This window comes from Chaetodon auriga, chromosome 10 (assembly GCF_051107435.1).
Source record: "Chaetodon auriga isolate fChaAug3 chromosome 10, fChaAug3.hap1, whole genome shotgun sequence".
NCBI lineage: Eukaryota > Metazoa > Chordata > Actinopteri > Chaetodontiformes > Chaetodontidae > Chaetodon > Chaetodon auriga.
Genome location: NC_135083.1, coordinates 13846676 through 13864968, shown reverse-complemented (window position 1 = coordinate 13864968; position 18293 = coordinate 13846676). Strand labels below are relative to the sequence as shown.

The 18293-nt window shown below is 44.9% G+C and overlaps 1 protein-coding gene across 2 annotated transcripts in view; it reads left to right on the top strand.

The window, feature by feature from the left end:
• znf385a (zinc finger protein 385A) overlaps positions 1-18293 on the top strand; it is a 55971-nt gene that overhangs the window by 16332 nt on the left and 21346 nt on the right. Inside the window, exons 2-3 of one of the 2 annotated variants that reach the window (XM_076739943.1) lie at positions 12066-12217; positions 18086-18196. In XM_076739943.1, the coding sequence (XP_076596058.1) occupies positions 12066-12217; positions 18086-18196 (263 nt within the window). Of the gene's footprint in view, positions 1-12065; positions 12218-14960; positions 15392-18085; positions 18197-18293 lie in introns of those variants that run through there. The other variant, XM_076739944.1, reaches the window with a different exon arrangement.

Genomic DNA, 18293 nt, shown 5'->3' with positions numbered 1-18293 from the left:
TCAGTGTGAACTGAGGAAATGTTTGGCCACAGGAGAGAATATTTGCTTCAGCAGTGTTTCGCTTCACAGGGGTGAACCTCTGATGTAATTCAGCTGTCACATTTAACAAGCATATTGCACAACGTTCAGCGTCTGATATCCTCATTACTCTCATTACCATGCTGCTTTGGATAGGTTTTCAAAAGCCCAGGGCTCCTTTCATCCATGCTACTCTTTGTTTAAGATCTCTCCACTGGGTTGTGATTCATAGATGCTCACTTCCTCTTTATTCATCATGCATCAACAGTGGAGAATGCAAGTCTGTGTGTGTAAGTGTGTGCAGGTTTATGTCCATGTGTCTATAGACCAGAGATTTATTACAGCCAATATCAACCAGAGCTCACTGAATAATGCATCACCTGCTATCATGGAAAAATATGCTGAATACGCCTCAGCTGAACTTCAAGGTGTGTGAGTTGGCATGAAAAAGCATAAAGCTTGCTCTCGACTTAGCTTCTATGTATGAAACAAGAGAGGGAAAACACTGCTCTCTACTTTGACAAATGAGCTGAGGTCTGGTTCAAGGAGGTTTCCCTTTTTCATCTAATGAGCTATGCCAGGGGGATTAGCATCCATGGGGGGACTTTTTGTGTGGGTTTCACTTACAAAGTCTCAATTGCAATATGTTGGCACACAATCTCAGCATTTTAAATTTCAGATGTTGTTTTAACCTTTAAAAATTCTTGTTGGCTTGCCCGGATCCTCTGAGCCTGCACACCTCTCCAGCTGCCTGCAGTTCTTTACAGGGGGAGGTGATGGATGCTGATTTAAACAAAAGTGTCATTTGTGGTCACACCAAAGACAAGTGACATTACAGCCAAGACCCCCCAGCACTTAAAGAGATTGGGCTGTGGTTGGATTGCCCAAGGATGAACATAGAGCACCGTGTTAGAGGACATGCTCGTTTGCTGGGCTACTCCATATTCATAGACAATACACTGGAGGGCAGTGGCCGTCGACCACATCAAGTCTCCTCCCCCACTCTATTAGGTTGATAGCATATTGCCCTCTACCCTCCTTGGGGAATGGAAGTCAATGAAATGCACTGGCAAACACTGAAGGTATGTTATGGTTCCTGTTCTTCAAAGAGCACAGGTATATATATATATATTTCAAATCCCCACACCCCCTTTTGCCACCCCATCATGCCTCCTTCTTTTGTCTTCCTTTAGAGCTAGGGGCCTAATCTCAGGCAGAATCTGGTGCCTTTGTTGCCGTCCTCCGAAGTGGATTTGGGTTGATCCACCTGTTTGTGGCTGAGTGATAGAATTCCATACCTGAGGGCACAGGTTTCTGGGAGGTGCATGGGAATAAAGTCGCTGGCTATTGTTCCACCTGGGTGTGTGACCACCACCTCGAACAAGGCAACAAGGGGAGGAGATAGGAGAGAAATGTGGGTTTGGGTGGGGGCTGGGTGGTGGGGAGGAAGTGGGGGTGGATTTGAACAGGCTGCAGGGAGGAAAACAAAAGACAACTGAGGACAGGTGAAGAGAGGGTACATGTTCCGCTGTGCTGCCTTCTCGGACAAAGAATGTCACCTTGTCCTCATTCCTTGCCTCTTTTTCTGGTTGTCTCCCTCCATCCCTTTATCCCTCTGTTCCTGTAGCAATGCACAGAGACACAGGCAGCATTTTACCTCCCCTTTCTACCAGTGCCATAAGTCTAATTTCCCTCCACTGCAGTGGATCACTGTCTTTCAACAGACACAACAAAGCAATGCTCCGGTTCCTCCTTCATAGCATTCCAACAGTCCATCCGTCATTTACTCAGACATTGCCTACAGCCAGAGACATTTAGACACATCTCCACTGGACAACTCTGTGATCATCTTACAAACCTGACTGGCCCTCGGCCAAGGGAGGAGCATTCATTACAAAAGGAAATACATAAAAAGATAGAAACCTGAGAGAGAAAGAGAGCAGACAGCAGGGAATTTAAAAGAGGACAGGGAGCATAGAGGGGAGGAATATGGAGTCTGTGGTGAAGCTGTTTGTCTTTCTACAGTACCTCCTGGATGATTCAGTTTATTCCCGGTTAAGGTGTGGTCACTGAAACCGGTTGCCAAGCTTGACATAATTGAGATAGTTACAGCATACCAAAGCACATGTGCATGTAATATAATAATGCAATGTGTAGCTCTGCAGTCTTTTTGTTCGTGTATTTTTTTTTTCCCACCTCAATGCGGTTCTAGGTTTTCACAGCCATGGAAATATACAGACACTGAAAATCTTTTGAGAATAAAATGCTCCTGTCGCTTGCTCCTTTTCTGAAGATGGCAGCTTATATTTGACATTGTAAGCTTAAATTCACAGTTGCAATGAATTCCAATAGTGAGTCACACCCAAAAGAGTCAAATATCTATAGAAGCTTCTCATATCGTTCAACACTATGCCAAAATCTACTTTCCTGCATTACAGCTGCCATTGTCTGCAAAAAAGAAAGCTACCTCCAAAGCCTACAGACAGCGAGTGCTGGTTACTCAAAAGATTAGTATCAGTTTGAATTTTCTTTTAAGGGTCCAGATTTACTTTAGAATTAAGGTTATATAAAATTGGGTTTGCTATGTAACCATGCCAGTGAGGGTAGTGCTAACTTAGGGAATTAATATAAGCCAGTGCCCTGACAAGGGTAACCAAACAGAGATGTGTGTTTGTTTTGTGCTCTCATTGTGACCCTCTCTCTGTGTGAACACTGTAGCAGCGCTGTGTCGCCACAGTCGGACTGTGTTGAGCTGCGCTGCTCTGTTCTCTCTGTGTACCCATCATCCCTGGCTGTCCCCTCCCATTAGCCCTGACAGCTATTTGTCTGTCATTACTGACCTCAAAACAGCACAAACACTCTCCGTCACCACACACACGTACACACACAGACTGTACACTAGCTGAGCCTTACACTGCAAAAATCATTTTGTGGCTGTGCTCTGGTGCAAACTTAATTACATGCTTTCATCACGCGAGGTGTTATGGAGATAATATCACGTTGGAATGTAATGTGACTGAGGGCACTTCAGACATATTTTCATTATGTCTATTAATCCTGTCCTGAATGGGTTGCTGCGAGTTGCAACACGAAGCCCAACATAGGGCTACTCTCCCAAAGTATCATCATCATCAGAGCTGTCATTGATTTAAGGTGGAACCAGAGACAAACAGGATATCAGTCATGTGTGAAGGAATAGAGCTGTATCATTTTACTAGCCCACCTTTACTGCCCTTGGATGGATAGATAATACAGATCCAGTGTAAAAAAAAAAGGCAGGGAAAATTACTGAGGCAAAGGATTTAACTTTGCAAAGCTGATCACAGCTCTACAACACATCTACAGTATGAATCAGGAAGGTCGCATCCTACTCTAGAGAGATCAGCCCACTAGATCGGTGTGCATGCATGTGCATGTCAGTGTGCGGGCGCGTCTCTCTGTTTGTGTGTTGCACCAGCACACAATCCCTCAACCCCAGGACTAACAAAAGCCAACAGCCTCCAAAAGTTCAGTTGCTGCCGGACGGCGAGCCAGCAGGAGATTTATCTGAAGGATTAAAGCGGTGTGCATCTGCTTCTGTGACTCAAGGACATGCATTGGCCCCAGTGTGTATTCTAGACACTGTGTATTGTGGAGTTGAGGGTTGACAGGCAAGGTACGCAGGGGTATCAGAGGCGGGTTGTCTTTATCCTCATTCCATCCCATTATTTTTGCATCATACCTCCTCCCTGTGGCTCCCATCTTTCTTCTCTTCATCTCTCTTGGAATCCCCAGTGAACTCCTCTGTGTCTACCAGAGAGACAGACTGGCAATTAAATCCTCCCAGCCTTGATTCAGCTACTTAGGAGAGATCAAGGGAGGATCTTTTGGGGGGCTTTTTGGGGCCTGCCACTGTCATATTATCTCACTAGGGTGTCATTACCACCCCATCCACTCTGTCATTATCCACAATGCTCCCCTTTGGGATAGACTTAAGGTTTACCCTGCCTTATCTTTGTGTCGTGTGTGTGTTTTTTTGACAGGCTGGTGTGTGTCTGCTGTTATTTCTTATATGTGACAATATTTTGGATGAGAAGTTGCTCTTGAAATGGACTTGTGTGGAAAGTAAGTTCTCTGATCGAATTGCAAAGGGCAGCAGATTGAGTTTCTGGTGTGTGTGTGTGCATATGTGTGTGTTGTGGAAGGATGGGGCGAGGATGGTGAGCTCACGCTTGGTTGTCCTTTCACCTGAAAATGTAAACTGTGCGTGTGAGACTTGCCGTCTTGGAAGCTTTGATCACTCACTGGAAGCTGTTTTAACTTTGTCTGACCTTCATGTTGCTGCTGCTTGAGTGTTTTTTTCAGAGCATGATACCACACATGCTGCAGTCTGTACTTTACGTTTACCTTACAGTACAATGAAATTAGCAAAATTGCTGTTCTCCAAATTGGTAGGTTGGGTACAATCTAAAAGACCTGCAATTAGAGGGGGAAAGTTTAACACCCTCCCACTGATGCAGAAAAATGTACACAGACACAAACATGTTAGCTTTGCAGTTAGTCTCTGCTGATGATGACAACCGTGTGTGTGTGTGTGTGTGTGTGGAGTCTCACTGCAGTGCGTATATTTGGATTAAGGACTGAGACATGTTCTGACTAATACTTAGCACTGTGCCGAAGTCTTGAGCAGAGGCCGCTGCATCATTTCACAGTTACTAAGCACACATAACCTTTGTACACTATCTGTCATGCACACAAGCACACAAATTGTCAGACAGGCAGGCACAAAAATACACACACACGCACATACCTTACATGCAACACGAATGCACAGAGAGGCCAACTTGCATTTGAGGTAATGAAGCAAGTTTCAGCTTTCCCAGCTTTCCCCTGTATAATCCTCCCATTAAAGCGTGGCATAACACCAGCATTTCCAGGCAGCAAATCAAACAGATCTTTATCTGCATCCACCTACTATGTATTAACCTTCATCGGAAGCTAGAAATTAGCATGATTAGAAAAGATGGGAAAGATAAAGTTTGAGAGGAACATGTGGTTTCTACATCTCATAATCATTTTGAGCAAGCTAAAATAAGAACTTGAAGTAGCTGCTTTGAAGTTTTACAGAGGGGCTCAGCAGCACACTCTTGTGGTCACTTACAGTCATACCTGCTCAGGTTTTTTTTTTTTTCCACCTTCATGCTTGATATGAAGGTGGAAAGCTTCGCATGTGTCTCCCTGCACCGTGTGAGCCTTGTTGCACTCAGTGCTTTCTCCAATGAAGCACATCACTACCTGTGAGTCAGAGCCTGTGAGTCCATAATTCATTCATAGCAGAGGCTGAGGCAGGTATCTGGAGCAGGGCTGCTGCTGCCACAGCTGTCTGTGAAGAGAGCATCCAGGAAGGTAAGCAGCTCAGGATGCAGCCGCCAGACAAACACTCAGGGCTAATGACCTGAGCAGTGCACTGTGCGGCAGGATCTCGAGGTGACAGGTGAGGCATTGGGCCGATCCCGTGCTTTGAATGAATGTGAGAGAGCGTGTGTGCGTGCATGTGTGCAGGCAAACTTTAAACCGAGTCAGCTGCTTTATGATGGACACAGTTAAAAAGGCAGAGAGACATATGAGTCAGAGGAATGTTGCCTTTCATGGACCTGTCTGGATAATCCCCTACACGTGTAAAAATGGGTGCATTGAGGTGTAAGTGTGTGTTAGATAAAAAGTGAATTAAACCTTCTGGAACACCCTCTGTGCATGTGCACATACGTGTGTCTTTGATATGTGTGTTCATGCCAACCTCAGTGTGTGAGTGCGATTTTCTTTGTGCCCTTGAGCGGGGCTTTTTGCCAGGGCTGTGATTCTATTGATTGCCCTTGTGGTCAGGTGAGAGGGAGGCACGCTGTCCTGCTGGGTCGGAGACACGAAGTGAATACTGAATGGAACAGGGCCAAATTTTCATTCTTTCTCTCCCTCTTGTACCCTATGTGTTCGCACTCTATCACGCTCCCTCCTCTGCTGCAATGAATTGGCTATTCTGTAGGCCTGGACACAGCTGTGTACAGCACAGAATACACACTGAGCTGATCATGAGGGTGGAAAGGAGCGAATGAGGGTGAGAGATGAAGGAGAGAGAGAGAGCTGGTAAGAGAAACAGAGACAGACAGACAGACGACCAGCCATCCATCACACCCTACAACCCATATTAAACAGTAGACCAGTGAGGACAGAACAGAAAAGCCTGACAGCTTTGCCTGACCACAAACACTGTAATGATAATAAGCCAGTCATTCTAGCTTCTGTGAATATCCTCCTCAGCGGTTATGAAATAGTCTGGCAGCTTCAGTTTGCATGTCCTCCATGAGTTAGTCAACATGCAGACAGCCACCATCCTCTGAACTGTCAGACTGGGTTTGAGGAGCTGCTAATGGTGTTTCTACAGTACCAGTCTGGTGTACTCTGTTGTGTGTGCATGGGAGAGAGAGAGAGAGCGACAGAGAGAGAGAGAGAGAGAGAGAGAGAGAGAGAGAGAGAGAGAGACAGAGAGAGACAGAGAGAGAGAGAGAGAGAGAGAGAGAGAGAGGGAGGAAAAAGAGGTTTGGTGAGGGAGACTATGTTGGGGGTTATGTTGAGGATGCTCCCAGTGCAGCCCCTGGTCTCTTTAAATCGTCTCACTGACTCAGAGTTCTCTCAATAATGCATACATAAGCCGAGGGCAGGTTTTCTCAAGATTTAGAGGCAGCAGTTAGTCTGAAGTCTCAATGCGGAGCACACATGAGGCTGATAAAGTAAATTATGAGTGCTGCACAGATAATCACTAAAGCGTCTGCGTGGCACCAAACTTTATTTCTTCATTGTGATTTCATTATCAGGCTATCAAATGGACTGAATCTTAGATGTATTTCTGTTTGTAATATTCCAACATCAAAGACGTCAGCAGCACTGATCATAAACTGAGTATGTAGTGCTAGTGTCTCCCTCCCCTCTCGGCCATGTGGAGGACAGGTGCCCGCTTCAAGGCCCTGCAGAAAGGCAAGTTGGCAGCCTGACTGTTACCACCTCCTTCTCCCGGCCTCTGCTGCCAAGGACCCTGGCACATCTGTGTCTGTCCAGCATGTCTGGTGCCAACTACCCTGCTCCCATTGTTCTCTCCTGAATGCACCCAACGCCCATGGGAAAGAGGGCTGAACACAGTGTGGCACAACCTACACAGCCGGTTAGATAATCTCAAGACATGAAAAGATTCTGTTAGCCTAGATTCTGGAAACAGCTTTTTGTCTTGCAGCATAGACAAGGAAAACACCCGATGGTGATTTTTATAAGATTCTTCCTCCATCGGCTTCAGTTTCTAGACATTCACTGGAGTGAACACAATCATGCACGAGCATACTAACCTCACATAGTATTGATGAAATATTTTAGAATATACGAAACAGTATATTGCTTTTCATGTGAAACTCATCATGTGGAACCCCTTAACATTTTTTTTTTTCCTGTATTTGATTTTGATTTATTCATTATGTGGTTGTCCCTTAGTTTGTTATAGTTTCTGAGTTTTTGCTTTCAACTTTATCACAATACTGCATCAAATTATAATGACTGTGTGAGATGGGAAACACAAAAAACAGACAGTTACCAAAAATGAAAATGATCCTCAATCTGTTATTTGCACTTAAGTTCTGTGTTGTTTTCCTCCACTAGTTCAAACCCAAACACACACACATGCACACACACACTCACACATAAAGTGTGTGTATGTGTGCATGCATGCATGTGTGTGTCTAGATATACATGTATTTCCCCAGTGGAGGCGGGGATGTGGCCAATAGCAGATTTATCGGGGCCACGCAGGCTGGCGAATTATTGAATCATCCGCTCTTGCCTTTGATCTCTCTTCTGCCTGCTCTCTAATTTTAACCCTCCTTCTTTTCCCCCTACACTCTATATATCTCTGCTGCACATGTTTTCATCTTTAACTCTTTCCCCTCTACCTGAAGAATCTGTCCATTGTCGGTCTCTCTTACTGTTATCTCTGTATGTGTAAGGACAGTGTAAGCATCCCTTTTTCGTGCAACTGTGGCCTTCTTACACACACACACGTACACACACACACAAATGCTATTTTTAACAGGCATTCCCTGGCCTTCAACACAGACAGTTACAACTTAATGCCTGTCCCAAACCTTTACTCTAACCACGATCTAAATCAGAATCTAAATTCTAACCAAAACTGTGTCTAATTTCATGGTGTAAAACCCAAAATGGTCCTCACAAAGATACAACCAGAAAAGCCACTGGCTGCTACACCAAGCCCTCTGGCAGTGTCCTGCAGGCCGTTTAAGAGCCCCTGCGAGCCTGGTAGGATTCCTGGCGTGTCAGAGGGCTTAACAGCATCCAAATCACTGTCTGAGTCCTCTCAGCTCTTCCAGACTCGCCTGTCTGTTACTCTGCCTCACATAGACATTCACACAGATCAGTCTCCAAAAGCCAGTAGGGAGAACAGAGGGAGGGAATAAGAGAATACACAGAGTAAAGACAGTGTTTTGTCTTCTCTTACTTCTACATGCAGTGATCAGCTTTCGCTTTACTTGGGGCTGCAGTTTACAGTTCAGCACATGATTGATTTTTTTATGATTTCTGGCCGTGACAATTTTCATTCGTCAGTGATAAATTAGTCTATAAAATGGCAGAAAATGCTGTCCATCACAATTTCCTGAAGCCAAAGGTTTTGTCTCCAATTTGCTTGCCTTGTTCTGACAACAGTCTACAAACCAAAAATATTCAATTTGGTATGATACAAAAGACAACAGCAGCAAATCTTCACATGAACAAGCGAGTGTGTGGCATTTTGCTTTTTATTCAATGATCAAAAAGTTGCCAATTAATTAAATACCTGCTGATTAATCAATGCATCCATTCAGCACAGGTGTTACAGCTGTATACACTGTAGCGGTGCAGTGTGAGCTGTGATTCTGTTGTGTCATGTTGTCTTGCTCTGTTGTTTAATAAGAAACACTCATGGCTTATCATTTAATTAGCTCTGGCTCTAATGCAAGATTTTGTCAATGTGCACAGCAGAGCCTGGTGGGACCACATACAAACATTTACTTATGTACACACAGTGCACAAACAGATATATGCACATAAACTCAGGCAGGTCACACAGGCGCACTCCTGTGCCATACAGTGATTCGTTTGATTTACCCTGTGAGAAGGTCCCCAAAGAGAGGTTTAAATTAATGGGGTAATTACACAGTGGGAGAAGAAAGCATCCACACTCTGATTTATGCACAATGACAAACACACACATGCCTCCACACACACACACACACACACACACACACACACACACACACACACGCACACACGCACACACACAGCGTCCCTGATACATCAAGCTCTGTCTTTGCTCCAAGGACGGCTGCTCCTCTCTCTGCTTTCTGGTCCTCAGCTCCATTCACTTCTTCAGATTTCAGCTCCACCTGCTGCTGCTGCTGCTGCAGAGACACATTCTGTTCCCAGGTCAGCCAATCTCTCTGTTTGTTTGCCTGCCAGAGGCTGGCTGACCCACTGCCAGTAACAGTCTTCATGCTCAAGTGCAGACTCACTGGGGAGCCGCAAACATTACTACTGTGCAACTTCAGCACAGTCTGTGTCACTCCTTCCAAACAAAACACACACCCACGCATGCACACACACACACAAATGCTTGCACAAAGACTCACAGACATGAACAGAGGCCATGTATCAACATGCAGTATAGTGTCATGATTAATGCAGTCAAGAGGCAGTGTATTAGTCACGTTGTTAGTGGTGCAGCCCCAGAGGAGGAGCAGCCTTCATCAGTCATTGAGGTAGAGGTGGAGGAGAGAGCAGCTACAGGACCTCCCATCCTCTCTCATCACAACAAACAGCATCTAGGAGGAGCTCAGTTTAACTGACTGAGTGAGGAAACTGGATGTTTGTACTTCTGAGAAATAGAAATTTGTGAATGTGCATACTTAAAAAGTGTGTGAGACTTTCTAATTTGGAAAGCAACGTTCTTTTCAGTCTTTACACCGAAACATAAAAATATTTTTGTATGACAGTGAAGAGTTCAAGAGTGCGGATGATGAAACAATCCACCAGCTTAAGAACCAACCAGCCACAAGGCCACAAACTTGTTTCTCCTGCTGTAAGAATGTGTTGCGTGTGTGAACATTGGTTTGCGCGTTCATTGGTTTGCGTGTACATCTTTGTGGTTTGTTCAGCGGAAGAAACTTATGCCCAACTAGATGTAATGATGCAGTCATCTCCACCTCGAGGCCCACAGATGCGCAGCAGAAGGCAGCTGGGCTTCAGCTGAGACAGCACTTTCACTCAGTCTGACAAAGTCAGTCTCTCTCTCTCTCTCTCTCTCTCTCTCTCTCTCTCTCTCTCTCTCTCTCTCTCTCTCTAATCCAAACTTTGGAGACTGCATCTGCCAACACCATATTCCTCCAGTGCGGCAGTGATATTATTTTCTCTGATCACATTTGGTTGACATAAAGCTCGATGAAAATGCAGAGGTGTCAAATAATGCACGAATTACCATGTTAAAGTGTGGAGGCAGGTAGAAACGAATAGCAGTAGGAAGCAGAGCGAGAGACAGCAAGTAACGGAGCAAGAGAGTAGCTTAGAGCAATCCCAAAAAGGAGAGCAGCAGAGCTTTAAGTCTCGGGGGAATTTGAAAGCCACAGAAATCCAGTTGCGGATATTAAGAGGCTTAATCTAAGAGCTTGCTGAGGCTGAGTTTTGCTGTGTGGGCCCATCACTATCATCCTTGACAGAGGTTAAAGAGGAGACGAGGGGGGGTGAGGAGGAGAGGAAGAGAAGGCAGATGGGAGCAATGGCGAGAATAGGGAGCCGTGTATCATTATGACAGCCTTGCATGCTTATAGAGGAGAATTAAACATTGACATAGTGCACAGGTGTGCGTGCGTGTGTGTGTGTCTCTGTGTGCGTGTGTGTTTGTGGATGTGTATTACTCATACTGTGGGGACATGATATCAGTACAGTCACATTGCGGGGACAAAACGCAAGTCCCCTTGAGGTAAATCATATAACTTTAGGCTGAAAACTTGGGTTATGGTCAGTGTAAGTCAATGTCATCTGAAGTGATGGAAACAACATAACTGTGGATATATGCTTGCGAGTGTGTGTATATGTCGTGTGTGTGTATGTTGGGTACACTTGCAGTGGTGTTCATAAGCGACTGCGTTTTTCAAATCCTGTGAAAATCTACCCAAACAGCATGTTGGATACAGTCAAAGCCAGGGAGCATGTGTCAGACCTGAGCAGAGGAATCAGAGTCTAGGATTCATTCATTCCATAATTAGACACAATCAAGTGATCCAACTCCAGTGCACGAGTGAGGATGACAGAAAGCAACACACGCTGAGATGAAACTCATTATCATCAAGCAGCAGATATCTCCCAGGAGAGGAGAGGAGACTGGCAGGCAGGTGGATAAGAGGAATCCCCCACTGCCTCTGTGGCATCCTTTTCTTCTCCATGGCATTCCTGCTTCATTTGATGTGAATGTTTTTAGTACAATGAAAGGCTTCGGTGATGTTAATTGTACAGAGCCCACACAACCCTCAGTATCACAGCGTGTGTGCGCAGCAGTGCCGCCGCACTTTGGCGCTCCAGTCTTGTCAACTTGTCAGGAAAACCAGAACATCTGTCCACAGTAATCATTCGGGCATCCTTAATGGCCCAAATGCCGCTTTTCCATTGGGGTGCCACAAAGCTTAGCTCTGTCTGCGGAGAAATAATTGCTTTGCAGTGCAATTATGGCTCATTTGGAATTCAATGGCACAGTCTGAGAAACTACAGCATGCAATCCATAATAACAGGCACAATTATTTTTTTTTCTCTCTCTCTCTATTTTTATTTTGCACTTTATTTAAGTATATTACCAGAAGCATGTATAGCTAGTTATTATCTTAAATGTAAAAACAAACATGGGAACAGTTAGTTCTGTCTTAGACATACGAGTTATAAGAATATGACATATATATTTATCTTTCTCTGTTTTTTCCTATCTGCAGGAGGCATAAACCGGGCCGGGGCAGCAGTGCCGACATTCTTGCGGACCCCCACTATGATCCAGCCTCACCTGGACATGAAGCCCTTCCTGCAGTTCCCCATGGAGACCCCCCCTCCGCCGCACAGCATGAACCTCTTTCACAACTTCAACGCGGTGAGAGCTGATGCAGACACAGACACATACCGCAGTCTTCTGACTCACTCAGTGCAATAAGGCAAACACATAAGAAGGAAACTGATTGAGGGCTGTGTGTTTATCTCCAAAACACTTTCACATAGATTGCTGCCAAGTGTAACATACATCTTTCTAATCCTTTAACTAGCTTTAACGTGTGTCTTTAAACTGCTGAGGTGCTGCGAAAAACAGTAAGAATGCATGTTGTGTTAATCAAGCCTCACTATAAGGGAGGCAGGTATTTCTGAGACTCTGTTAATTCATGTACACACACTCTGCCCCATTCCTCAATTTAAAGCCAGTACTAAAGAGCAGTTCTAAGGCCATCTTTATAGCTGCGCACTTCAAACACCACAGATTGTTTGATGTGGTATTTATTTCAGCGGAGAGGGATCTTCCTGTTTCCCCAGGCCCTGACTAACATCTTATCATTTAGATTAGACCGTAGAGACATTTAGCATTTCACGAACTCAGCATAATGTGCCGCCTGCTCCTCCAGACTCCATTAGGGAATGTCAACACATTCTCGTCAGCAATATGTAAAATCACTGAACTTTGTATGTACTTTGTATGTATGTGGGACATTGCTATTCTTGGACTCTGTCTGCAACAGAGTTATTCTCTGCATGTGTCAGCTTGGTATATTTGGCTGCAGTTTGCAGAGGGGAGACACAACAATCTCTTGTCACTAATTGGATATTAGGTGGCACGTGCTTTGACCACGTATGGCACTACAGGGATAGTGACATGAGGCCAGAAACTGTTAAACACATTTTAATGATACAGTCATTTCAATTGCTCTCCATGGGCCGTAAGTGGAAGCACTGATGTTAAAACTGCAGTGCACCCAGCAGACATGGATTAATAGACATCCTGAAATGATGCAGGCACTCAGTTACCACTCTTGCGTCTGCTAGCACAGCCCTGAAATCACTCTTGCTTGCTCTTTCTTCTTTCTGTCTCGCTGGCCCCCTTCTGAATCTCTCTCCCTCATTCCGTAACTTCCCTCTGCTCCCCGTCACAGCCTTCAGAACGTTAAGTACGTCTGAAGGTCCAGAGGGATGCTGTGAATGTTAATAGCTGTTGCCGCTGATCACTGCAAGCCAGCCCTGAGTGGTGTTTTACTGCCCGGTGGCCAGGAGATGGGGCCATAGGAGAGGCTTGGAGGGCATTCTGACCTTATAGATGCACTGCATACTGCCACATACACATGGAAAGTATTTAAATGCTTTTACAGCATTGCATTAAATGGAGACTGACCGACACATTCACCCTGATAGTACACTTTGACTGAAATGTCTAGGGGAAATGCCTTAAGTATGCATTTTGCAAAAGATACAGCTTTGGTTGCTGCTAATGAAGACAGTCTTGATGTTTTCCTACAGAGGAAGTCATGGCCCTCAGCTTTACCAGAGATGTTTTTATGTTTAATTTAGTGTTATGCAGTTGAGTAAATTTATACAGGAAAACCTAGAGTAATAGAGTAAGTGTTTACAGCTCTGTTTACATCACTGACTATATTTTATGGCCTGTTGGGCTTTTAGGCAGAAAGATGTTTGAACAATCAGAGCCTCCGCTTGGGTCTGGTCTCTTTCATATAACTGTATAAATGAAGGGTGAACTAGGATTAGTTCACATTAAAAGTATCGTTCCCAGTGTTTTAAATTCCTACTGGTGTCTGCCTGCACCAACACGCTGTGATAAATATGGATATGCACAATACTTCAATGAAGACACAGCATTATAGCAGCGATAACACTGAGAAATGTCCCTGCACTCAGCCGGCTGCTAGTTATTCTATCATTCTCTCTTAATAAGTGATCTGTGCAGAGTTTGTACAGTCTTAATGAGACTCACATTGAGGGTTATTAGCCCCATAGTAGAGGAATGGTCTCTCCTAAAGCCATATACAGCTTTAATGGTCCTCTAATGTGATTTGTCCTTTACCTGCCTGTCTCGCCCAATGCGCCTCTAGACAGTGACAAGGCTGAATTATTTATCTGCAGCAGCTGGTCCTGATATAGACGCGCACTCGCACACCTCCGAGCCGGGCTGCCTACCCTGATGTGGACTTAGGCTGCAAAGTCAGGAATTTTTGATGAACGTGTCTAATCATGCAAAGCCACGAGTAGACTTACTGAGTCTCACCTGCTGTCTCACCTCCTTTCAGTTCTTTTTTCCACTCTCTTCCTGAACAACACACTCTCCAACAGTATGGGTCCTCCTTCACAGCGCCATTATTCCAGCGCTGATCTTACCCAGATTAATTTACTGATGTGTTATCACACCTGTTGCTTCTATAGGTTTCAGACTGAGGCTCAGTCAAAATAGTAGTCATTCAGAGCATGTTTCATGGGGCTTTATCAGATATGATGTGCACCGGTGTCAGGCTCAAAGGCATCACATATGTCTTCAAACCACTGTAGCAAGAAACCCGACAAGAGGAGTATTGTGTCGGCGTGTGTATTCATGTGTGGTTTGGTCTGGGGTTGGCAAAAGCACCAGTGGCTGATGATGACATTTGATAGATGGTGCAAACTTGGGGAAGACGGAGGGGGGTCGAGCAGGAGGAGAGCAGGACACACAATCCTGGCTGCATATGGACGGATCTAGAATGCATGAAGAAGGGGGTGAGAGAGAGAGAGAGAGAGAGAGACAGAGACAGAGGGAGAGAGCGTGAAGGGGAGGAGAAAACTGGAAAGCAGAGTGAGGAGAACGCACTACAGTGAAGCGTGAGGCAGAGACAGAGGAAGCGGCTGAGAGGAGAGGGAGGCTGAACAAAGGGACAGGCACTTGTGAGGTGATGTGTCAGTGAAAAAAAGAGGCAGTAAGGCAGAGATTTGAGAAAATCCTCACAGCATACAGTTCTCTTACAGCATTTCAAAGAGAAGCAGAGAGTGTGCCAAAAGAGGAAAAACAAAGAAATCTTTACTGGCAATGCATCACTAGGCACAAGCCCTATTTTATTTTTTTTTTGTAAGTTAGTTTGTATTCAGCATTGTCAACCAACTAGGAGGCTGAATGAGTGAGGAAGGTGCACCACACACTCTTAGTCTCGCACATGCTGAGACCCAAACACACACCTCGGCTAGCAGCACACACACAGGAGGACCAATGCAGCTCCAAGCTTCTACAGACACAGAGGAGAAGAAGGTGAGTACCTTAATGCTCGGAGCTTCTCGCTGTTTGTTTTTTTGTTGTTCACCCAACTGTATCTCTATCTGGGCACAACTCAAAGCAGTGTACAACTTTGAGCTTCAAAGGCTGTTTTTATCTGGCACGGTGCAGACTTTACTGTGACTGCCAGAGTGGTCCCACCGAGAGTCACAGTGCAGTGCATTCCTCATTGCTGGAATTCAACCCTGCCAAACATTTTGTTGCAGGGAATTGATCAAACACTCTAGAAGAAGGGAACAGACACAAAGTAAGGATGAAAGACTGAAAAATAAAGAGCGGGGAGAAGAGAGAGGAGAGAAAAAAGAAAATAAGAATTAAGAAAATAAAGACAACGAAAGAAGAGTTTAAGTGTATGCCGTTGTGCAGTGAGAAAGACGCTTGCTTGGCTCTTGGCTTGTTTCTTCACAGAAGAGGATCTGTGTTAACAAAAGGCATTAGGGGGTTTGGGTCTTAAGGCCCTATGGAGCTGTTGACATAACCGCTGAGTGATGCTGCGCTCTGTGGTTTGCTTACGTCCGCCAAAGCTGTCACCAGATTCAAACAGCTCAAACGGACATGAAAGCTTCCAAAAATCACTCATTATTTACTAATTAGATTTTAGAGATTAAATTGATTTAGTCATGAACTATTAATGCAGGAAACCCAGCCAGTCTGAAATACAAATACTGATTTTCTCAAAATTGGTCAAAGAGACTCTGAGTGAGTTTTGGAAAATCCCTCTTCGGTTACATCACAATGCTCTGCTCCTATTTCATGAGGAAATGTTTTGGAGAGCTTTCGGGTAAGAGGCCATGTGAGCTGCCGTCCAAAAAGGCTCCCTGGCAGCTGGACTGTGTTTTTAACAGCTGAATCAACTGGATGGATCATAGCTGACCCACACCCAGAGTACTGAACTGGCTTGCTGGGGAGAAGCCCATGATTCATGTGCACAGTTACTCCACCGAGCCTGTTCAGACCCTGTTAAACGCTCCTCACAGAGGTGGTGATGGGTCACAGCATGGACGCCCACATGCAGTATTTAAGACGCAACTCGTCAATGTGTATACACAGTTTGTGTGCTTGTAATGTGGAAGTTTGAGCAGCAATTTGAAAGATATGATAAAAAAAAAAGCTGAGTTGGTTGCTTTGCTGTCTTCAGCTGGGCAATGCATGCTCATGTCCAAACTTTTTGTGCAGTTGCTCAAACAGTTGTCACCCACCAATGTCTTGAACAATATCTGACCCCCCATCTATCCATCTAAACTCACAGAAACAGCAGCAGTACAGCCTGCTTCAGGCTGTTTCTGGGCAGAGAAACAGAGGGAGTCATGGAATGGGGAATATGGGAAAGAAAGCCAAATGAGATAAGAATGTGCGATGTGAGGATGTCCGGCCTGGGCCTCTTTTCTTTCTCTCTCTTTCTGGGCTCTTTCCCATTCCCCCACCCCCCACCTTCTCTATCTGTCCCAATTCATCTTCCTCTCCCACTCTCACTCCTTCGCCTCTCCAGATGGTGTGTTTCTGCACCATCCTGTCACCCAGCTAAATGTCTCAGGCCTCCTCCCCATTTCTTCCTTTCTCTGTTTACCTTGTTTCTTTGGAGTTGCCAAGTAACAAGCACCATGCAGAAATTCAAATAGCCTGTGATTGAGTTATGAGGATCACTTTAGCTGCTCTTTTCTCTCCTTCTCACTAGTCTTAAGCCGTTTGTGTATCTGATGAGACTGTGGCTCTTGGTGCAACATAGCTTCAGGGAAAGCTTGGTGATTAGCCATATTAAATGCAGTGATGAGCCAAATTGAGTAATTTAGAGTCTGTCGTGCTCTCCAAACCGACAGACTTGCATCAGACTTGGAGGATTCTGTGGAACATTCCCTCACTGCCATATGAATTTAAAGCACACAGTATCATATCCATTTTGTTCTTCAGGCCAGGACTTTTGTTTCTCTTCATTCCTTTCGTACCCATGCAGTGCCACATCATCTTAGACATTTTGTTCGCTGTTTTGCTGTAGACACAGTGCCAGACAGTTGTCTGTGGTGGAAATCCACACCAGTCATTGACTCCAGACTAATGCTAAGGTCAATTAACAACAATCACTAGATAAATTCAGCTTCAAACATAGATAAATAATTGGAATGGAGCCCTTTTAGATCTGTACGGACAGGGTCTTTTGTGTCTGGGACAGAGTTTAAGTGGGCGGCTTAGCCACTGACACGTTGGAGAGCTGCTAAAGCAAGTCAGTTAAATTTATACGAGGTGCTTAACACGGCAGAGATAATGGACGTCCCAGCTGAAACAATTAGCACAGGGACAGTATGAGGCTACAACCTGGTCAGGATCAGAACCTGAGCTTGGGTAGGTTGCAACAGGTGTCTCAGTTGTGGCAACACGATGTCAACAGTGACCACTATTTGCAACACATCAGCATATAAAAACAGTAAAAACTCCAGTCTGTGTACTTATCCATCTCTCCTTGTGGTCGCTCAGACAGAAACTGTGGGCCTCTCTGCTCCATACTGGCCTCTATCTGAGGTAGAGGCATAGCACATTCCCCCCTTACATTGTTATGATGGACTGGCCTGTTGACTCGTAACTGCAGCAGTAGTAGAAGTAGATGAATATGAATCACAGCTCACAGATTTCTAATGTTCTCTCTCTGTGTCTCTCCTGCTGTCATTTCTCTGTCAGATGGACCCGGTGCAGAAGGCCGTGATCAACCACACCTTTGGAGTACCATTGATCAAGACCAAGCGGCCAGTCATCTCCTGTAACGTCTGCCAGATCCGCTTCAACTCAGAGGTACTGGGACATTAAAAATAACCAACACATATGCCATATTGGCCTACCTCCACTCTCATGATGTCTCCATTTTCCCATGTGGCAATAAACATGCTGT